General features: G+C 39.4%; 1 protein-coding gene across 8 annotated transcripts in view; it reads left to right on the top strand.

Moving 5' to 3' along the window:
- LOC120738851 (AP-1 complex subunit sigma-2) overlaps positions 1-21,886 on the top strand; it is a 31,635-nt gene extending 9,749 nt beyond the window's left edge. The window contains exons 5-7 of one of the 8 annotated variants that reach the window (XM_040040372.1): positions 825-855; positions 8,409-8,471; positions 12,737-13,449. In XM_040040372.1, coding sequence (XP_039896306.1) covers positions 825-855; positions 8,409-8,461 — 84 coding nt within the window. In that variant the 3' untranslated portion in view covers positions 8,462-8,471; positions 12,737-13,449. Of the gene's footprint in view, positions 1-824; positions 2,315-8,408; positions 8,622-12,736; positions 13,450-15,888; positions 15,898-19,937 lie in introns of those variants that run through there. The other 7 variants (XM_040040374.1, XM_040040371.1, XM_040040377.1 and 4 more) reach the window with 7 other exon arrangements.
- The last annotated feature ends 2,507 nt before the right edge of the window (positions 21,887-24,393 follow it).

Here is a 24,393-nt window from a genome sequence, read left to right as displayed (position 1 = left end):
CCTGTGTTTGCGTGGGTTCTCTCCGGGTACTCCGGCTTCCTCCCACCGTCCAAAGACATGGAACTTGTGGGGATAGGTTAATTGGATAATCCAAATTGCCACTAGGTGTGAATGTGAGTGCAAATGGTTGTCTGGCCCTGCGACAGACTGGCGACCTGTCCAGGGTGTACCCCGCCTCTCGCCCTATGACAGCTGGGATAGGCTCCAGCAACCCTGGAAAGGATAAGTGGAAGCGAATGGATGGATGGATAGTTAAATTTCATATAGTAGAAGTAAAAAATGTTTCTTAGAGTTTACCTCAAAGTGACAGCTGCTTTTACTTTACACTCTCCAGTCAACCCAGGAAGTTGTTCAGCTCTTTTCATAATGCTCGACTTGAGTTATTTATAGTGTTTTTAAAGCATTCACAAGAACTAATACTCAGATAAGTCTCACTGTTTTAGAGTCACGCAAAGAAACGTGGACCTCGTTACCCTCAACTTCAACTAGAGTTTCTTTACCCTTTATTATTTTTACAGAAGGTTCAATGTTGAGTTCTTGTGTCTTTCTATGTTGCATCACTTCTCTTAAGTAGAGGGAAGGCTCGGCACTGCTGGTGCTATATGTTTATTCTCTTTTTACACATTTTCTCACATTGGAGTCCTGATGATCATTTCTGTCTTTATTTTTCAGTGCTGCATGAATACAGCCCTCAGATGATTCATGCAGCCATATTTTTGAAAATATTTTGTGTGGCTTGCTTTTAGTTTGCTTGATCGTAATCCTGATTTCTGCTGACACATTTCTCCCTTTGCTTGTTTATTCTTTACTTTTGTGATTTGCAGAATATAGACTTTCAGATGCGCCTGTTTGCAGGTAACACTTTGTTAAAAAAATCCCTATTCTGTAGTGTTAGATCTGTAGCTTTAGATTCACCAACACAATGTTAAATCCAGCAGAAAAAAAAGATACCAGCAACACCAAAGTCTCAAGTGTCATCAGCACACTTTGAATTTTGAAGTTGCTGATATGTTTTCTGCCTCATACTGACCCTATATCAACTCCAATGTCTCTGATGTCACTGTAAACCTAACCAGCAACATTTAATGTGACGAATAGTTACACAAAATTGCTTAAAAATAAAATAGCATTCAGTAGTTTTTAATGAAGAGCCTACATTTCTAAGTTACTTATAAAAGTTTCTGCACAGGCCTGGTTCAAGGTTGGATGTGGGCAGTGCTCGGGTTGTAGTCTTCAAACAAACCCTCATTGTATTCACTGCTGAGACAAACAGGACACTTCTGTTCTAGATTAGCATTTCATATAGTGGGAGCGTAATTATAGCATCAAAACCACAGTATCGCAGCAAGGGTAATTTTGACCATAAGCGCTGTCAGCAGGATACCAGTACACACTGATCACAGCTCCACAGCTGGTTTTTCACCCCACTCTCAATCCCGGGCACAATTAATGTTGTTTTGTCAGCGTCTGACGTAAAAAGGGCGATTTTACTAAACGGAATAAAATAGCGTTGATAGGTGTGGTTAGTTTTATCGGTGATTTACAAACGTTGCACTGTTTTCTAACCACAACAAAAACACGGTTCATTTCAATATGACATACCCAATGTGCCAAGAGCTCTGACTTCAGCAAGTGTACGGGACACGCAAAGAGACACAAAAGCACTTGTGACCCAGACACAAGAGCATGACAACAGCGGTATCTGGTATGGCAAAGTCAGTGGATACTTTACTACAGGCTTAAAATTCCATAAGTGAAATGCTGTTGCACATCCTTGGAATAATAACAAGAAGCACCTCCACTCACCCTGGACAACAAGAACTGCAGGGCGCAAAAAGAAAGTGTCCTAGAAGCCAGGGAGAAACCAGAAAGCATCAAAAATAGGCCATGTTTGTGCATAATATCATGACTTATGCATATTATATTTACATTTGTTTTATTTCTTGCAGTTTCAGTACAGTAAATCTATTTTAAAAGTTATGTTTTTCAAGATGGCACTTTGAATGCTTAAAATAATAATCAGTTTTTTCTCTTTTTAATAGAGCTATCTATAAAGACTACAGCTTCTGTTGAATTTATTTCAGCATATGACAAAAATAGCATTTTCTGTATTAAATGGTAAAATAGCCAACACATTGACCATTGAGACAACTGTCAAATGTGTACATCTGTCCATGGTCCTGAAATTATAGCTATAGTTTTTTAACACAAATGCATTGATCAGAATAAAAACAAAAAGCACTTCCAAACTATCAAACCAATTCAGAACATCAAAATGAAAAATGGGCTGCTATTATGACTTCCTGTGCCTGCCATCCAGGATCCTATCCTGAAACTGATCAAGCCTTGATTAGTTTTAAATTGCAAAGATGAGTTGCACTCATCAGTGCTGATTGTCTCAGTATGATTTGAATATGTTGGCAGTCTGTTTCCATTAATAATACAGACAGCAGTTATTTGCAGTCCTTCACCAATCTGCCTGCGAGTGGTTGCAGTCAGTCTGAGTTGGACCATGATTGTTTAGAGCACCAGGTGACCTATGCATTTGGCTTAAGATTGAAAGTGATCGCCCAGAGGCTGAACGTGTTGCCTCCTCAGCCTCTAGGTCACTGCAACTAGTGGGAATTGATTTCCAAAGATGCAACCATGGAGGTATCATTTTTTTCTTTTTCTTTTTTTTTTTTTAACTAGTTGTGAGGTTGCCATCCTACTTTACTCTAGTGTGACAGAATGCTAACCAAGTTTAAGTAGCTAAAGCTAAATGAATAATTTATAGTGCTTTAGTAGCAAAAACAAGTAGTTTTTAGTAAACATTAAAAAAAATCAGCATGTGAAGAAGAAACGGACATCCTGAACAAAACAACGTGAAGCACAGTCTCCAAGGTGACAGACCTTCGGCTCATGCCATTACCACACCTGCAACCTTCTATTATAGACTAAGTAGGTCTCTGAAGCAGGATCTCCTCAGCCAGTATTAGCATGCCAGGCGCATTGTGGTTTCATCTCCAGAGGACCCTTTGTGACTATATCATGCCCTGGGATGAGAGCATCCTGGGGTTTCAGCTTCAGCAAAAAATACGATGTCACTTCAGTTATTTAATGTCGTCTGCCAAAAAGAAAAGTTTAAACACTGAGTTTAGGTTAGATATATTTAACCTGTAGTCTTCACATTAACAACACATGTTACAGCACATCTATGTTATGAAACTGGTTTTCTTATAACGAGCCTGTAAAAACAGTTTTTAATGTGTGTGCTCCCACTGTTTATTGAATGTATAAAGATCAAAAGGTAACACCCACGGAGAGCTTCAGAAAAGAGCGGACTGTTCTCAGTTTTACCAATTTGTTCTGGCCAAGTCAGGAAACACTTCAATGTTTCGATCTAGTGGCTTTCATTGGAGCATGTCTGGTACAATGTAAGTCTAATCAGTCAGTTAGACAGCAGACTGATTGGTTTCCTGGATTTGTTTGTCGAACATTTAGTCTGTTAGTGCTCCAAAAGGCCACCGCTAATGAGTTCTAGGAAAGGAAATCAGGCCACGGCTGACAGCCCATTAACATCTACATGGATAAAAGTGATGTGAACCATGGAGAATTTCTGAGGAACACTTACTTTTTGTAAAGCATAAATAAAAAGATTTTATAAATGCTCCTATTAACGATTAAAATTGTTTATTTATTTTACAGCTTAATTGAAGTGAATTGACTAAAAAAATGGTTCTATCCTTTATATTTGATAGAAATAGAAATGTCTGTGAAGACATTCAGGAAATACGACAGATTAAAAAAAAGTTTGAAATTTCACTCAAGTTACAACTGAATATAAATAGGACCTAAGTGAGTGATGTGAAGCTGGAAAGCATTTAGAAGTCTGAATGTGGTTGTTTGCCATTAGTTGTGAGGCTGCTGCCACCACCCAGCCAAACCCATTATCCCAGAGGACAAACCGTAAAGCTGTTCATCGATTTATCGACAGCAGGACCATCAGATGGAGAACATACTGTACTGAAAGGCTTAGAGTAAGGCTTTTTCCTGTAAGTGTATAAAGTAGGTAGATCTTTAAAATGATATAGCTGATTTTCTCACTTAGGAGGAAGTGAGTTCAAAATCTGAAGGGGACGAAGCCAAATCTGAGTGGGAGAAATGGAATGAGGTCTCTGACTGGCTCAATTCTGTATTTATAGAGCCAGAGTGAAGACTGGGGAAGTTTGCCAAATGAGGAGATCTTATAAAGAACTAGAGTCCGTCCATGCCTCCATCCAGGGTATTGATAAGTACTAGACTGGTACAGTCAGTCAGTCAGCATGGGTTTCCAGTTCTGCGTGCCGTCAACTGCATGTACGCCTGTCAGTGTGACTGTCTCATAACTCTGAGTCTAGATACAGGCGGCGATCAAAGGGTAGTCCGACTCTGCCCATACAAAGAAGAAACCTTTGCCTCTTTTAAATTTGATTTGTTTCAATGTAAAAAAAAATCATCTTCCTCTGCACCTCTGGACCACACCCAGCGCCTGTGTGACTCATTTGGACCATTTGCATGTGTGTTCTGCAGTTACACAACCTAACCTAACATTACGCAAAGAGCAACTCCTACGTCAAACCAAATTCCTAAGGTGCATGCTCATTGTATTTTTACATTTGTGCAAGGTTAATTCATTCAGTACAAAGTTTGATGACTTTGCACGAAAACAAAAACAGGTTTAAGTTCCTAGTTCGGCTGTTAATTGTCTCATTAGGTGGTACACGTAATAGATTTGTCTGTTGTTGCTGATTCTACTATAAGGCAGGAGATTATGCATAAACCACCGGAACTGTAGCATGTGCCATCGTGCCCTCACTCACAGAGACATACCAACCCACACACTGCTTATCAACCACACTAACAGCTCTTTTCCACTAATACCTACTTGAGTTGGTTCGGCACGGCTCGACTCAGTTTTTAGGGATTTCCACTGAGTTGTAGTACCTGGTACCGGGCACTTTTTTTTTAGTACCTACTCGGCCAGGGGTCCAAATGATCTGAGGCAGTCTGAAAATATAATGCCAACAGACTGCATGGCACAGATTGACGTCACTCAATGAGTCATGAGTCTCTATCATGAAAATCAAAACCACCATTATTTAAAAAAAAACAAAAAAATCCCCCAGCAAAGATAAATTGGCTTCACGAAAAATAATACCCTCATCCCCGAGTCTGCCAAAAAGCCATACACTGTGTAGCAGATGTCCTCCTTTATTGTGGCTAGGGCTGCCACAAACGATTATTTTGATAGTCGACTAATCAGATCATGCATCCATTGGATGTACAACGTACAGCTTATTGCACCAGCATGCATCTGCTCTTATATAACTATCATTAGCTTACAGCTTGCTATCTAAAATATAACAGGACACCGGAGTATATTCTCGAGCATCTCACACTTCTGATAATCAGTTGTCTGCTTGACGTTTATTCAGCTGTGTAAAAACTATAACTTTAATCTCAGCCAAACCGATTTACTCAGGAACAAATAAAATACTGAAAAAATCCAAACAATAACATTTTTAAGTTATCTAAGTGACTTATATATCATGTTTAACCTGAGTAGCAAAAGACAGCAGTGGGTTTGAAAACGATTTGCCGGGAGTCCGGTGTTCTCAGCGGCTCTAGTGAGCCTTGAATCCCGGCTAACTATCGAGCGAGTGGGTAACAGACGTCTCCGAAAACGTCGGAGTGCTTTTGAAAATATGTGGTGTCTTGATAAACTGAGCAGATATTTGAAGTTTACACAGCTACATTCTCGCCTGAAAATATGTTAAACGTTTATTTTGTGACCCAGAAAGAATAGTAAGAGTAGTATTAAAACTAACTAGCTGCCGCCATTGTTGGAAACTGAGCAGGGCCGCGCTATGAATTCTGGGACACAGCTTCTTCTTCTTCAGGGTTTAACAGCAGCTGGCATCCTTGTACATGCAGTGCTGCCATCTTCTGTTTCAGTTCGTTATTACACTCTTAAATCCTACTACTTATTCCTGCAGCTTTTGTGATCTTACAAAGCTTCAAACGACGCATCGATGATTTTAATAGTCGACGTAATCGTGACTAGTCGACTAATCGTGGCAGCCCTAGTTGTGGCATTCATGGCCTCACAGGCATCACAGGACTTTGGACCGCATTGCTATAACAACCCTACACAATTTGGTGGTACTCAGTTTTAATGGAAAACAACAGAAACCAAGTTGAGTTGAGCTGAGTCAATACCAGTGGAAAAGGTCTATTACTGCCAGATTTGGTCACCTTTTTGACACTTTGGTCAAGACCTTAGATCCATCGGAGCGGTGCCTGCAGAGGTGAACTGCTGCCGCTGAGCAATCCAAACATAGAAATAATGGAAGTTGTCCAGAGGTGCAAAACTTGATGATCATGAAGGGAGATTGGACAAATTTGAGGTCAGGTAAGGTTTTCATTTTGATCGCACCTCGTACGTGACACAACATGAGGGTCATAACAGGCACCAAGTCAGTTTTGAATGTTTAGACATGTCTGAGTAGACTAACAGGCAGCATAATCCGAACCTTCCCACTTTTGCTTTGGTCGATTCTGATTGTAAATTTTGATTACTGTAACATTATTGCAGAAAATTAAAACTATTAATTCTTGTCATTTAAATTTTTTCTGGGATTTTAAATTGAAACAAATATGCTGCCTGTGTGAAGACCAGCTGTTGTTCTAACAGCACTGAATGAAACTGTTCAAATTTATGATTTCTGAACAATGAAACTACGCTATAAAATTATTATATAAGCATTTGTACTAATACTGTTCACTTTCATTCATTCTTATTAATTGCCAATATATATTGAGACAGATTGCTTCTTTTTTTTTTTTTTTTATAATTACAAATCCAGAAGAAAAGACGAAAACCAAAGTGACGCTCTCTCCATGTTTGCTGATGTGGTTGAAAGCTGTCACAACAACCACATCTGTGCTTAAAAAAATAAAAATCTTATGGATATAAATATGTTTTAATAATTATTTAAAACATCATGGTTTTGTAGTTCCTATCAAAGTTTGCTCACTTATTAAAAATATTAGCATTTTTTAGGACTACAGTGGAACCCCGACTTACGAATACCCCATTTAACGAAAAATTCAAGTTACGAAGGCACTTAACTGCAATATTTCTGCCCGTGTTATGGCAAAATGCCCGCGTAACGAAATCCGCTGGCTCTGATTGGCTGAGCCCAGAATGCCTACAATGCCCACAATGCCCTCCAAATCATGTGGCAACCCCCTTGGCTTTCATACTTGCGCTTCGCTGTTCCACTTGAGCGACGTATTGTTGTTGCAGTTAGCAATTAGCCTATAGCCTATCGTTCACTCAAAAGGCGCGATGGGTGCTTCGACTTACGAAAGACCCTCGGGAACGAATTAATTTCGTAAGTTGGGGTTCCACTGTACTTTGGGTGTGGAATAATACACCTGGTGTGGTACAAACTGTTTCCAGCGGCGTAATGGTGTTTGTTGGCTTACCTTAAAGTTAACGACAGGATGATTATTTGGGATCATGAAGGAATGTGTCACACAGTGGAGCTCTGAGACACAGAGGAATGAGTCAGACCAGTTCATCGAGGGTTTTGGTCTTTTCACAGTGAGAATCAAGAATGTCACCAGCATGAAAACCAGCGCTTGATAATTAGTCACTATTCTGATGCCTCTTGTTTTTTTTTAGTAATTTTAAATTCAGGAGAGCAATCACATCAAATTAAAAGCGCTCCTGGTGATTGAGAAACTGTTTAGTTCACAAATTTCTTGACAGTGTAATTCAGTAATCAGGCTACTCAGCAGGAAGCTTTAACACCACAGGGTAACAGTGGAACATCAGATGATAAACAAACAGACAAATCAGGCTCCATTTTAATTACTTTAGGGGCAAGAATGTTTCATTTTAATTTTCCTTAAATTTAAACTTATATTAAGTTTGTGGATACTAAAAACTGCAGGTAAAAGCGATGCGGGAGGAGCTGGGCTCATTCTGAGTTAGGTCCTTGTGCCTTTAGGCATTAGTAAGTGCATAGTGCAGTAATTACATGGAAAACATACCACAGGGGATTTGGTTGAAGCGATTTCAATAAGCCTTTAATGAAATATTTCTCAGGAGCTGGCCATTACTTTGGTGCCAGGAAGCAGATCTTCTTTTGGAATAATGATGCCTCAGAAGGTTTCCAGCCCTGCATGGGAGACATCAGAGATAAATTGAGCAGAGCCATCGCCACAAAGAGGGCACAGTTATTGTGGTGGTGCACAGTTAATCTCCTACTCCCTCAGCAGAGTCTGTAGATGTGTAGTACCCGCATTGTAGGTTGCTGAGAGTCGTGACGACGGTGTATCATACTTACTTTGTCCTTGTAAAAATGTTTGCCTCACAGGTATGGTGGTTCCAAATATGGCCTCTGAGTCTTCTGGTCTTTTCCAGAATTAGCCCTGCTAAGGTGAATACGTCGTGTCTGTGGATTTAGGCTGTGTGTACCGCTAGAGCCCTCATGTCTCAGTGTTTTAACTGTGTGAACTAATCAGCCACAACATTAAAACCACTGACAGTGAGGTGAGTGACACTAATTATCTCATCACAGAGGCTCCAAGCCCATTGTTCCTTCAGTGGTCTGGTTTCAGTCATTATGCAAAGGTACTGTTTATAAGGTTGGGAAAACCTGCAGTCAGCTGAGACTGAAGAAGTCACTTGGATGAGTGACGAAACGTTTCTCCCACTGAAAACGCTACGTTCAGATGAACAGAATCAACTTTGGAGGATTTACTTACCTGGATGATTGAGCATGCATCAAGACATAATGCACTACTGACCCCAAAGGTGTCACTTTATCAAGTAGATGCTGTTTGTCAACCACTAAACAACAAAGACAGAAGAAAAGCACTATTGGTCCAATGCATGGCGTGCAGTGCAGTCTACTGTGCGAACAGGAGAAACGTTTAAAGCCATGGATGACTGCTACCATCAGAAAGTTTGGAAAAATAGGAGAAAACGAGGTCCAAACTCTGCCAGGTAAAGTTATTCTACTATAACCACACAGTCATATCAGAGCGGGGGCCACTTTTGAGGAATAGTCAAATTGCTCCCACTCTTATCCACATCTTTAGTACGATAAAGAGTAGAGAAACATACTTGCAGCTATACAGTTGAAACAGCTGTGAACCTCTAATATGTAGCACAATAAGATGATTCCCATTTCAGCAGTTGATTGGCTCTTTGGAGCCATCTTTGTCATTACAGAATTCTCTAATAATTTGTTTGTAGTACACAGCTGTCAGTACCTACTAAAAGTGGTCCAGGGAAGGATGATCAGTGACAGGAAGAATTTAAGAGAAAGACATGGGACTCAAAAAATCTTGAATTTTCAAAACCTCATTTTGGTGTGAAGTCAGCAAATATTTTAAGCATTCTTTTTACTGGACCTGACCGGTGATTCTGTTCATGCTGCGTCTATTGAAAATAATGTTAATTTAGATAAAGCTTTAAAATAAATCAATGAAAAGGATCCAAGATGCCTATGAGTAGCAAGACATGTTTCTAGAGGGGCTTTGCTAGTGCACAGGAACCATGATCTAATTTAGTCTTGCTGGCTGAACTGCTAAAATCTCCTACAACTCACACATGAGTGGAACAGCTGAACCGTGGCGCCATGGAAGGAAGAGGCCTGGACTGCACTGTTTACCTGCAGAAAGATGGCACCTGGACACAATATGGGAAGAAGGCAGCCCTGTGGGAGCAGCACAGTGATCTGTGTTATGTTCTGCTGGGAAACATTGGGAAACATTTTGACTTTTACTGGAATGCTGTTGCAAACCACATACACCCCTCTATGACAGAGATGTTCCCTGATGGCGGTCACTTATTTCTGCAAGATAATGGGTGAAGAACATAGTGAAGAACAAGTACAGGAAGATTTTAAAGAACCAAAGTCCAAGATCCCGATTAGACTTATACATTCCAAAGATTTCAATCTCCAAGATGAGTTGATGAAACACATTAAATATATGAAGGTCCACCTCAAAACTTCCAACATATAAAGAATGTGCTGTGAACGTCTTGGTGTCTGATACCTCAGGAGAAATTCTGAAGTCTTGATGAGTCAGGTGGTTTTTAATGTTGTGACTGATCGTTGTCTGTGTGTAGCACAGTTCGTGCTGGTTTAGACGGTCTTCCTGGTCTCGTTCCTCGACTCCTTTTAACAGTAACCAGTCGTTTAACTCTTAAATTACATGTTTACACTGGAAACTGAGGTCTGTCCTTTGGTGCGTTCACGCCAGACATGAAGCAACGTCTCACCTTGAGTTACTCATACAAATACGGGTGCATTGAAAAAACACAAATGTTCGCCGCTAGCAGCCTACAAGAAGAGGAGGCGTACACTCAATAGCTGGAATCAAGTTACACTTATCTACAGGGAGTGCAGAATTATTAGGCAAATGAGTATTTTGTCCACATCATCCTCTTCATGCATGTTGTCTTACTCCAAGCTGTATAGGCTCGAAAGCCTACTACCAATTAAGCATATTAGGGGATGTGCATCTCTGCAATGAGAAGGGGTGTGGTCTAATGACATCAACACCCTATATCAGGTGTGCATAATTATTAGGCAACGTCCTTTCCTTTGGCAAAATGGGTCAAAAGAAGGACTTGACAGGCTCAGAAAAGTCAAAAATAGTGAGATATCTTGCAGAGGGATGCAGCAGTCTCAAAATTGCAAAGCTTCTGAAGCGTGATCATCGAACAATCAAGCGTTTCATTCAAAATAGTCAACAGGGTCGCAAGAAGTGTGTGGAAAAACCAAGGCGCAAAATAACTGCCCATGAACTGAGAAAAGTCAAGCGTGCAGCTGCCAAGATGCCACTTGCCACCAGTTTGGCCATATTTCAGAGCTGCAACATCACTGGAGTGCCCAAAAGCACAAGGTGTGCAATACTCAGAGACATGGCCAAGGTAAGAAAGGCTGAAAGACGACCACCACTGAACAAGACACACAAGCTGAAACGTCAAGACTGGGCCAAGAAATATCTCAAGACTGATTCTTCTAAGGTTTTATGGACTGATGAAATGAGAGTGAGTCTTGATGGGCCAGATGGATGGGCCCGTGGCTGGATTGGTAAAGGGCAGAGAGCTCCAGTCCGACTCAGACGCCAGCAAGGTGGAGGTGGAGTACTGGTTTGGGCTGGTATCATCAAAGATGAGTTTGTGGGGCCTTTTCGGGTTGAGGATGGAGTCAAGCTCAACTCCCAGTCCTACTGCCAGTTTCTGGAAGACACCTTCTTCAAGCAGTGGTACAGGAAGCAGTCTGCATCCTTCAAGAACAACATGATTTTCATGCAGGACAATGCTCCATCACACGCGTCCAAGTACTCCACAGCGTGGCTGGCAAGAAAGGGTATAAAAGAAGAAAAACTAATGACATGGCCTCCTTGTTCACCTGATCTGAACCCCATTGAGAACCTGTGGTCCATCATCAAATGTGAGATTTACAAGGAGGGAAAACAGTACACCTCTCTGAACAGTGTCTGGGAGGCTGTGGTTGCTGCTGCACGCAATGTTGATGGTGAACAGATCAAAACACTGACAGAATCCATGGATGGCAGGCTTTTGAGTGTCCTTGCAAAGAAAGGTGGCTATATTGGTCGCTGATTTGTTTTTGTTTTGTTTTTGAATGTCAGAAATGTATATTTGTGAATGTGGAGATGTTATATTGGTTTCACTGGTAAAAATAAATAATTGAAATGGGTATATATTTGTTTTTTGTTAAGTTGCCTAATAATTATGCACAGTAATAGTCACCTGCACACACAGATATCCCCCTAAAATAGCTAAAACTAAAAACAAACTAAAAACTACTTCCAAAAACATTCAGCTTTGAGTTTTTTGGGTTCATTGAGAACATGGTTGTTGTTCAATAATAAAATTATTCCTCAAAAATACAACTTGCCTAATAATTCTGCACTCCCTGTATTTTCAGAACATATCATGAACTCCTACAGTTTTGTTTTTCTCCAACTCTGTCTCCTTTTTTTCATGTATGTAAAAGCGACGTTGAGCCATGCAATTCGATCTCCCCTGACATGCGTCAGTAAGCTCAATTGGTGACGTTCAGAGCATCACAGCTGATGAGGTTTTGCAACACAGTGTGAAGTGAATTTTTTTGCAAAACTTTAAATAACCTCACGTGGATGCAAGTTTTAAACGCATCTTATCACTTTGCCTGCATTAATTCACCTCTTCATGTTGACTTGATATGTAAAAACTTTGCTTCGTGTTTGGAGTGAACTCATCACTAATCTGTCTTTATTCTACTTTCATATGTTAACATTTCAGTGACGCTGTCCACTACTACGACTTGTATGATTACAGCTATGTTGTACCTGCTGTGAGATAACGTTTAATAAGTTAGACAGTGTTCGTACTTTCACGCTGAAAATGATTGTTTCACCTTTGGGAGTTTTTTCTTTAATAAGGTAAGACGGAAAATGGGTACGTTTTTTTCTAGAATTAGCCACACTTATGTATTACCAGCTTTTAAGCTAAGCCAGAAAGCAAACATTTGCCAAACTTTCCTTTGAGAGCAAAAGAGGAAACAATGGTGAGAGTCTTTTGTCCTGCCTGCTGCTCTGTCTCCTGCACGTTATGAATGAAGTGGCTGTTGGAAGCAGTATTGCCTTTGTTTACTAAGCTGTGTGCATTTCTCTCCTCCAGCCCCGTCATGAGTACTTTAATGTGCCTGTGTACTGATTGGCTGCCACCGCTGCTGCTGCTGCTGCTGCTGCTGCTGCTGCTATCCACCTTGCATGCTGAGCTCCTCAGTGCCTGGCACCTTCCTTTCTGCACGCGGCACCTGACATTGTCATTGGTTTGGGGGTGTAACAGTATTTTCAGTTTTCATTCATTTTCATACATGACAGTCATGATACAATATTATCAAATTCAAATTTAAAACAACCATGAATGGAAGCATTTACACAAAGAGATCTGCATCCTGTTTATGGGGCGTGAAAACGTAATCAATATTGTTATCGATCCATTTGATATTTTGCGGTGATGCATTGTCACATGCCTGTCATTGCTCCACTGAACTCTTTGTGTCATTTCAACAGTTTCCTTGTTATTGTTTTAAAGCAGCAAATTAAGTGCCATCATGACCCAAAAATAAAATATTAACAATAATTTAAAGTGGATCTATTATACTGCAGGAGTCTGCATGAAAACTCTTAGTTTAAACGCTTTTCTGGGTCACACTGAATAAAACTTAAGAGTCTGTTTTGCAAATTTTGGTCATTCCAACTCTCAGAAAGGAGGTAACCCAAGTATACATGTTGGTTTGTGGTTTCACAGTCAGATATGACGAAATGTGCGATATGACCAAAATCTGATATCCCGATATAAAACATCTATCGTCCGATAACGATATAAATCACAAAAATTTTACATTTTCTGTAAATTCTGTGAATCTCGGGTAGCTGAAGTGTTTCCAGCTGGGCGTCGTGTATCTGGAGTCGAGTGTTTTACCGATGCATTAAACGACACATTTTTAGACATAGGTTGTAACTGCCGCCGTTTTCTTTGTGAGAATTTATTACACGGCGTGCTGCGGGGAAAAGCCTGTTCTAACGTTTGAGTCTAAGGTTTATTTTTTAGCACCTGACGGCTCCTTTTTTGCTTCTCATCGGTAAATACTCTGCATACTCTTTCACGTGATTCAGTTTATTTTGAAAAGTCTCAACAGGATCTTGAGCTTTATTGTGAAAGGTTTATGTGGAAAATAAACAAGCGAGACACGTGATGGTGTTACCGTCGTTGTTGCTAAAGACAACGCATAAAAACAGGCGCTTGTCCTTCGGTAGTGTGGTTATATTAAATATAAGAGAAAGAGAGAACTTTAGGAAATTAATATAGCCACTACAGTGACCATCAAAACGATGAAAAAATATTGCCCTAAACAGTTTATTTTGCAACAGCACGAAACAAACGATAGCGTAAAATGAAACGATAGACGTTTTTATATCGTCATCCGATATATATCGTTATATTGAACAGCCCTAGTCAGAGCCACGCCTTGCTCATTGCAACCAGTTTCAAAAAGAAGATGTGACGGCAAGAGCGTTCATCTCGAGAGACTTCCACAACCAATCGGTGATGTCACTGCTCTTTTATACCTCTGTGGTTGTTAAAAGAAACACTAGAGACAGTGTTTCTTTCTTTTAATTCCAGTTTGTTTCCTCCGCTCCTCTGCTTTGTGTTTTGAGCTAAAGCTAGCTTCAGGATATTTTGAACAAGTCAGGTCCAACAAACAGCGTCTCGCATTTAATTTACTTTTGGCTGCCGTAGTCATCCACTGAAAATCTGGCGTTGTGACAGCTTTGAGTCAAACTGTTTATGAAAATTGTGTAACAGAAAATAATAGGTCCACTCTAAATAGCAGTTCCACTTAGTAAATAACTTCTTCCGCTTCATAGCTGCATCACTTTCTGGAAAAAACGCATTAAGTTGACCTTGTTAATCATGATGGCATACAAGACTGATTCAGATTTATGTCAAATAAGAGATTATATCAGTTTTTTATGATAGATGTTCTTCACAAAATGTTTCTTTCATTTTTTTGTTCATTTGTGCTGTTTCCACTTGGTCTTTGGGGAAACAAGTAGTACAGGTGCTGACTGTGTTTTAAAAATACAGTTCAGTACTTTTAAAAGTATTTAATTATAAACACAGAGAATTTCAAAATTCTCGAAGTCCAGATCACAAAATACAAACCTGAGCTTTAATTAAACACAGACTCCACGCTCACCACTCATACCTGAGTCAGTATTACATCCATGAGGGGTTCATCCAGTTTTTTCATGTTTTTAACTTGTTTTGACTCACAGGTCATGTTTGTGGGAAGTGAATGCAATAGAAGTCATGTTCACCCATTTCTGTATCTCATCTGTTTTGCTTGTATCTTCTCACTCTCACATCATACGTATCTGTTTGATTTTTAGGTTTTTCTTTTTGCTGTGATCTTGTAAAATGTTCTTATGAGCGTGAAAATCAAACCAGTGTTCACTCTGAAGCGCACAGTAGACGTTTTAATAGTTTTTAAGTGTCTGTCTCTTAATAAGCAGAGTTATTTTAAAAAATATTCACAGATCATGATTATTTCCTATTTAAATAAATATTTAAATAAATATATAAAAAAAAGTTTTTCATGGTAAGTGGTTTCAGAGGAATTCTGCCTAAATGAATATTGTATTTGCAATGATTGCACGGATTAAAGATTCTTCGGGGTTTTATGTTGATTATAGACGTTAAAACGCTTGAAACAATTAGACCTACAAATATGTTTTCTATTATAAATAAATAAATATTTCATATGAAATGTCTTTTCTGTGGCTTGCTAATGAAAGCCAGCTGAATAAATGGACCCTTACTTTATTGATGTACGTAATGGATGCATAATAAATTGTTTACGATTCTCTGTCACATCAGCACACTGGTGTCTTTCTTTAATATAACCGTTGTTCTCTGAGTTTATGGATTTCCCCCCTGTGGCTCTCTGAAATTGGAGGGTTTTTTCCACAGCTTTTATTTTCTGTCTGAATTGTGCAGAACACCATTCGTTTCCCAGATTAACGGGTTTAGCCTACATAATCGGCAACGAGGGATTCATCACTCTGACAAAATATTTCCCCTGTGTGAAAAGTCTATAAAGGGTGATTAATGCCGAGTGGATGTTTCGAGGTCACGTCTGAACATTTTGCACTGAAAATGAAACCACAGACGCCACTGTGTGGAAGTGTTAGCTTAAATGAATTTTATGTCACTGCTCTGATGAATTTACTCTCTTTACTTTGTGCTGAACCTTTTTTTAGGATGCCAAAGTAAGTGATTCTCTTTGTTTCTGACACAAGCCCTGAAATTTGTTAACTACAACTTGTGACACTAGTTAGAACTGGTTAGGGTAGAATTAGCAAAGTAGATGTGCATTAAATAGGATAGAGCCTGTCTGTCCTGTTATTTGTTTATTTATTCCAAGTTAGTGCATATATAAATGTGAGGGATGTTGAATAGTGAACATTTTTTCTATAAAATCACCAGTTTATTAACAAAACTGAAGTATGAGGTTGTGGGTGGCTCTTGCTTGTTCTGCTTTCACTTGTATTTAAATGTATTCCTTTGTAGAACAGCCAATAAAGTGTTAAAGAGCAGGTCAGGAAGTCGGGCCTTCTATGCATCCTATTGGCAAACCTCATATAGATCATGATGTTTTAAGATGCTTTAGACCCCTGCAAACCTGCAAGCTCCTTTGCACCTCAGCTCATCCTTCTCTGACTGAATAAAGATTGAGATTGAGAGTAAAAGATAAACCAGCACCCAAGTACCTTAAACCTGCATTTTCTTTTTTAATTGACACCAGGGGCGACTCTTCTGGTCCTACCCGAGTCTATGGGAAAACGGGCCATGACTCACTTTCACTGTGCCCCTGATTAGTCGCTAGTTTCACGTCATACTGAATCAAACATTAAGTTCAGTTTTTCATTTTTATCTTTGTATTTTTAGAGTCAGAAAGGAGAATTAGCCAGGTTGTGCTCGTTGGCTGATGTCAAACACTAGTCATCTATAGTTGACGTTAAGGCTGCTGCTTCTGTTTTGTATACTTGCTGTGATTGTCTGTCGTGATGTCAGCCAATTTTTTTCCCCTCATTTTAAAAAAATTTACAAATGAATAAAAACTCAAATTGACAGATGACAATATGACATCACATCAAGCACAGAAGCAAATGAACAGAAATAGTGGAGTGGAGGCAAAAAGGTGGATTTTATGTATTTCTTTAAATTTGCATGGCGTTTGGTCAGTGAGGATCAGTAGGTTGGACATATAACAGATGGGGATTGTGGGATCCTGAGGCTGGGGAGCCTGGACAGCTGCCCCATGACCCAGAACTGTTCTACTGGAGCACAAAGCCAGAATGCGTAGAAATAATCATCTATTTCAGTGGGACAGAGTGATGTTACTTAAACCCATTATGTTCATTTTATGAGTGGTGATGCTGTGAAAACACGTATTTGTGAGATATTTGGGGGGGGGGGGGGGTAAAGGATGCAGATTGTTCTTAAAACAAGAGATGATGATCAATTATGACGTTTTTTCATTTGGCGTTAGTGATGGTTCTAAGGTGTGTTGTTTAAGTGTTGAAATTGATCGAAGATCAGGAAACTGTTGCCACTGAATAGGTGCCCCAGGTTGGTTAATCCTTCCTGTTTCCATGGAGGGAGCTTAATGGGTTTCTTCTCAATTTTGAATATTGGATTATGTCTGATGGAGGTTAGAGGAGGAGGTTGCTTGCTGTAGATCAGGCAGAGAGAGTGGTACTTATTGTATTTGATTTGAAGCAGTAATGACCTGTAACTGATCTCCCAGTGAAAACAATGTGTTGAATTAGACAATCTTTACAGTTTAGGTTTTTGGTCCAATCTCAGATATACAGTATTTAAGTTTGTGGGAGAGGAAATGGTTTTAGAAATCTGGAGTGTCTAAAGCACCATATTTTTTTGCTTTTTGAAGTGTGGTCAATTTAATTATAGGTTTTCAATCTTTCCAATAGAATTTGTTGACTGTAGAGTTAACGGAGGAAAATCATTCTGGAGGTGAAGTAACAGGGGTCATTGTGAGGGGAGGCTCGTCATTTTTATGGAGGCGATGTGATGGGTTAAAGAAAATGGGAGTGTTCCCTTTGGTCATGGAGTTGTTGGATACTGTGAAAAATTGTGGTAAAGTTGCATTTGAAGATATCTTTTGGGTTAACTTTAATATTTATTCCATGGTATTTAATAAGCTGGGTTTTATGATTACAGTGTAGGTCCCCTTGTATGGCTTAAAGGAAGTTCACTGAGTAGCCAGAGACCTTACCAAAACTGTTGATCAGAGTGGACTAATAGAAGTGAGGTTGTGGGATTGGTTAGCCAGAGAATGATGTCATCAGTGTATAAACAGATGTTGTGATTATGTAAACTTGTTGCCATTCTTGTGACGTTATCGGTCTATATCTGTTTAACTAAATTAACTGGAAATATTTGTCCATTAATGATTACAGATGATGTTGGAGTATTATATAGGAATTTGATTGTCACCCACTGGTGATAGTAGTCCTGTTTTAAACCCTCAAGATGAGTGTTTTCATCTTGATCGTGACAAGTAAGGGACGGATCAGATTGAAGGTTGGGGAAACCTACAGTCAGCTGAGACTTAACAAGTCAAAAAGAGTCTTTAGTCTCCTACTAAAAACGCTACGTCCAGATGAGCAGAATCAACTTTCTGGCGTAGGCTCTTGGGTAGTAACTTGTCACTCACATAGTAAAGCACACCCTGCTTTACCCTTCTTTTGAAGTGTAATGCTATAAACATAATTTTCAGATGAATTCAGCAAACAACGTGATTTTTACTGGATTTGATTAATGATTCTGTTCTGGTTTTATGTCCCATATATGCTACAATAGCAACAACTTGGTGTGTTCAGGCATATAGACATAGTTAAGACAGCCTGCTGAAGTGTGGGGAAGAAAAGTGATTTAAGTGATCGAACGTGGCATGGTTAAGGTACCAAACTAGCTGGTCTAAGCACTTCAGAAACATCTCTGTGGTTCCTAGAGAATGGTCAGTTCCCTGGACAAAAATGTCTTGTTGATGCGCAGGTATGCAGAAGAGCATCTCTGAACCCACAACATCTCAAACTCAGAAGCAGGTGGGCTACAGCAGCAGAAGACCGCTCTGGGTGCCACTCCTGTCAGCTAAGAAGTTCATACAGGCTCACTAGAATTGGACAATAGAAAATTGGAAAAACATCACCTGGTCTAATGAGTCTCAATTTCTGCTGCAGCATTTGGATGGTGGTGTCTGAATGTGGTCTAAACAACATGAAAGCATGGATTCATCCTGTTTTATGTCAAAGATAAGACAGGTGGTAGAGGGGGCGATGTAATGTCTTTGTTGGGACACTTTCGACCCCTTAGTATCAACTGAGAAACACCACAGCCTACTGGAGTATGTAGCTGACCATGTACATCCCTTCATGACCACAATATCCATCTCCTGATGGCTATTTTCAGCAGGATGACCCATCATGACACAAAACTCAGATCATTTCAAACTGTTTTCTTGGATATGACAATAAGTTCACCGTACTCAAATGGCCTCCACAGTCACCAGATCTCAGTACACTAAATCTTGGGATGTGGTGAAACAGGAGGTTCAGATCATAGATCTGCAGCAACTGTGTGATGCTGTCATGTCAGTATGGACCAAAATCTTAGGAATGTTTTCAGCACTTTGCAGAATCTATGGCATGAATAACTGAGGTAGTTCTGAAGTGAAAAAGGGGACCAACCCAGAGGACACGCCACCTGCTGGCCATTATAAAGAATGCAGGTTTAAGACCTATAAGTTACGTACGTCTTTAATGTCCAGTCCTATGTATCCTCACGGGGAGATCTGAGGACCAACAGAAATTACAATTTTATTTTGACTATATTACTCCCAACTTTCAACCATAACAGCCTATTTTTCTCTAAAATCTAAAAAAGGCCAAGAGGATGTGCAGAAGTCTATTATCCTCCCAGATTACTTGAGTTAGAAAAGCTGAAAGGTTAAAGGTTAGATTTTTGCCCAGTGGTGCCTAAAAACAGCCTAGCCCAGCTTAAATTCACTTTTAAAATCTTCATGTAGATTAATGTGGCTTTGATTAGATTTATAGTATCGAATGTAACAAGGAAATCAATCAGAATCTATTTTACAAGCAATCATTTCCTTAGAATATTTCTGTAGCGCTTCCACTGCTGATAACAGCAGATGAAACTTGGTGTGTTTGTGTGCGCGTCCAGCTGAGCGCTTCACTGGAGCTGTGGTTCTTCTTTCTCGTCACAGGAAGCAGAGACCCCGCGCAGCGTGCTGGAGGAAATCGGACTGACATAAACACCATCTTCATCGCCATCCACACTCCCCCATCAGCCAGCTACTCTGCTGTATGTAGCTGATAACAGTTCACCTTTCAACACACACACACACCAATATAATTTTCCTGTGCATCTGTGTAACACGACTCTGCCTTGTTTTCTACTGTTTTTAAAGACAAATGATGTAGCACTCTGTGTGTATCTCCTGCTGAGTTATTGATTTGTTTCAGTGTGATGACATTAACTGTTTACCGAGACACAAATCCAGCTTAATTAAGCTTCATGCTGCTTTCAAATCCACACCAGGACGCTGTGCTGAGTGAATTCCTGCTTGATTTTTTATTTATTTTTGGACGCTGATGCGATCTCTTTATTCAGTGTGAGGTGTTAGCAGTGTTCTGAATTTAAAATATGTTAGTTAAACCCAAAGAAGTGGCTGTAATACAAAGGCAAGTATTACATTAACAAAGCCAAAAAGTTTTGTTTTCTCTCATATCTGCATTGTGATAATCCTGAACTCAGTATTAACCTACAGCCAGTATATTTATACTTTAATGAATGAGACTTATTTGAATGGGCCAACCCACTTTGATCTCATGCGGGCCACACTAGTATGCCCACGGCTCCTTTGTGCTCAAATTAAACTAAAACCTTCACCACCAGGGGCAGCAGTTTCAGATGTGTGCCGCTGATTCGTTAAGCTTAAATATTTCTTTGGCCTGTACTGGACCCCCGGCCGCATGTTTGACACCCCTGCTTTTTTGCATCTTAAACTGAAATTACTGTGAAATAATTTGAAAACAGAAAATATGTGAAATTAAGAATTTTCTCTCAGTTTACCAGCAACCCTCGCTCCTATATTTGGTTTCTAAATGATGTTCCAATTAATGCTGAATGCCTTAATCGCTCACTGATGTTACTATTGCATAACGGATATATTTGCATGCCACTGGAACTGAATTAATTTTATTTATTTTTTATTAATGTTTACAGTTTTTTCTTGATGTTTACTACTGTGATGATTATTTTGTTTTATTTTTATAAAAACATGTCACTGAATCTGTAGGTAACATTTTATAATAACCATCATATGCGCACCGTAATTGGTACCTGATTGAACATTGATAGTGATTTAATGTTAACAAACAGTGAAATGATAATTAAGGATGTGGTTAATGGTCGGATGTTATACATTTTAAACCACACAGTCAGAGCCCACAGCTTAATTAACTATCAATGTAGCGTTTAGTAGCAATGGCTAATATAAAGTGTTACCAAACATTCAACAACAGCCACAGTACAGATGAGGTGACATCGAGTTTCCAGAAGGTTTACGAGCCAGGATATGAACTCATTCAGCTCTTTGTTTCTTTACTGACTAGTCACAGATTTTATCGTGATGTGATTTACAATGAATAGAAGCTATTACAGATGGTTTATAAAGTGAAGCACCTTTAGCATGAGAGCAGATTGTGTGTTACATTACCAGACATGTGTTTACATTATTATTGTCTGAAATGGACAAAAGAGGAAGGTTGTGTTTGTTAGTGTAGGTATTTCCTGTTCTTTAGTTCTCTGTTGTTGTCCACAAATATCTTTAAACCATGAGATTTACTTTCTTAATCAGTTAATCACAAACTTGATTGTGGCAACAGGGTGCACAGAGGATTAATGGGAGGTTGTGTGGAACAGTTGAAGGGACCAAAATAAAATTGAGATAAAGAGGCTCAGATTTTGGGTTTGTTAGGGAGATCTGTCCCATTCACATTAAAAGTATTCTTCTCATTTCCAGATAGAACATGATGATTAACACAGCTTTAAGTTCACACTCAGGATAACTGGCTTTGGTGTTATTTGATGGATGTAATCAGGACATTAGCTTAAAATCACTGACTCTGTCTCCAATCTGTAGTAAATAGTAGTTACTACTAGGGCTGCCACAAACGATTATTTTGATAGTCGACTAGTCACCGATTATTTATGCGATTAGTCAACTAATCAGATCATCATCCACTGGACGTAAAACTACAGCTTATTGCACCAGCAGCATCTGCTCTTATATAACTATCATTAGCTTACAGCTTTAAGCTTTTAAGGTGCTAACTAAAAATAAAGACAAGATGATAGTTTATTCAATTTTAATGAAATTTGCAGATTGTTTCGGTAAAGTTTAATAAACTCCTTGCTATCTAAAATATAACAGGACACCGGAGTATATTCTCCAGCATCTCACACTTCTGATAATCAGCTGTCTGCTTGATGTTTATTCAGCTGTGTAAAAACTATAACTTTAATCTCAGCCAAACCGATTTACTCAGGAACAAATAAAATACTAAAAAAAAAAAAAAAAAAGCCAAACAACAACATTTTTAATTTATCTAAGTGACTCATATATATTTAACCTGAGTCACGAAAGACGGCGGTGGGTTTGAAAACAATTTGCTGGGAGTCAGGTGTTCTCACGGCGCTAGTGACCTAGCCCCCAGCTAGCTATCGAGCTAGTGGGTAACAGACGTCTCCGAAAACGTCGGAGCGCTTTTGAAAATATGTGGTGTCCTGATAAACTGAGCCGATATTTGAGGTTTACACAGCTACATTCTCGCCTGAAAATATGTTAAACGTTTATTTTGTGACCCAGAAAGAATAATAAGAGTAATATTAAAACTAACTAGCTACCACCATTGTTGGAAACTAAGCTGGGCCGCGCTATGAATTCTGGGACACAGGTGCTTCTTCTTCTTCTTCGGGGTTTAACGGCAGCTGGCATCCTTGTACATGCAGTGCTGCCATCTTCTGTTTCAGTCCGTTATTACACTCTTAAATCCTACTACGGTACTTATTCCTGCGTCTTTTGCGATCTTACAAAGCTTCAAACGACACGTCGACTATTAAATCAGTCGTCGACGATTTTGATAGTCGACGTAATCGTGACTAGTCGACAAATCGTGGCAGCCCTAGTTACTACAGTGCATGGTCTCATGTTCCCAATGCCATAAATATCGTTTTTTCATAATGTCACTGAATATAAACATACTGTACAATTATTAGTATAATTCTGACTGCCTGATTACATCTCTGCAGTTTTCATGAACTCATTCAGAAACATTTATAGCTGAAGTCGTCACTGCGTCCAGCAGAGGTTGAAACAGAGTAGTTATTTGGCTTCATGGTGGTGTTTACCTGTTTCGTGTTCTGAAGGTCTTTCTTTGAGTGCAGGTAAGCATGTACTGTAGATTACTGATGTTGTATTGCATATACTTCTTTTAAAAGATGTAATATTTGTCAGCACCAGTCCAGTGCTTGTGAAGAGCATTGTACTTAGAAAACTTGAACGTTAGAGCTCGTAAAGACACCTCCATCACTCCTGTGTTAGATTTGTGTGAAGTGCATCCAACAGGGGGTCTAGCGACATTGTGCTCCACCCATCTACACCCTGAGCTGAGGTCTCATCAGGACTACTCTGCTAAAACCGTTTCACTGTCTTTTGAGTATAAACGACTCTTCGGCCTGTGACAGCCACACACTGTACAGCATGTAAACTACCTATTTACTGTGACACTGCTTAAGTGACCATGCATTAAATAGCAATAGTGTCGTAAATGTACTGAAAATAATTTACAGCCGCTTGGATGAAAAAGCAAATGTTTCACACATTTAAAGTGGACCTGTTCTGCTGATTTCCCTTCTCTTTGACTCTGTTAGTGTCGCTTTGCATGATTCGCAGTTAAAAAATAATCTGGGCCTAAATGCAGCCACTCAGTTCATCTCCTGAAGCTAGTCAAGCTGCTCCTGATTGGCTGCCCCTTGTAAACTTGTTTTACAGCAGGTGGGCGTGTCTATTAGGGATATCCAAAAAATAAGAAAAACTGCCTGAAACTAAATAATTTTTGGCTCAAAGAAATGACTTTTACATACATCCACCATCATTACAGTATAAGACAGATAATAAGGAAAAACATAATAGGTCCACTTTTTGACACACTGGGCACAGGACTGTACAAATATCATAAAGTGGTGTCTATTTTCTGCTCTGTGCAGGTTTGTTTTAATCCAAACGTCACAGCTCGTTTACACTTTGAACTACTCTTAAGCCTCTGGCTGTTTTCTATAACTTCACATGAGCATTTTTCATGTACAACTGATAGTGTGTGGTTTACAGTATATCGGCAGTGTGACTTATGGAGAACAGATGCTATTCCATACTGTGTATAAAGTGAATTATACAGCAGCTTCAGCGTGAGTGCCGAGCAGCCTGTGCGTGATGTGTTTACAGCTATCATTGTCTGAAATGGACAAAAAAAAGAAAGAGGAAGTTAATGTTTTGTTGTCAGGTTCAGCAATAAAGAGAGAGTATCACAAACAGCCGGGCTCCTCTCATTCATTCAAGTCTCACTCACACCACACAGCTTTTCAATGATGTCTGGAAC

This window comes from Simochromis diagramma, unplaced genomic scaffold, assembly GCF_900408965.1.
Source record: "Simochromis diagramma unplaced genomic scaffold, fSimDia1.1 OVJJ01000026.1, whole genome shotgun sequence".
NCBI lineage: Eukaryota > Metazoa > Chordata > Actinopteri > Cichliformes > Cichlidae > Simochromis > Simochromis diagramma.
The sequence above is the reverse complement of the archived record's forward strand: the minus strand, read 5'-3'. Positions and strand labels throughout refer to the sequence as shown.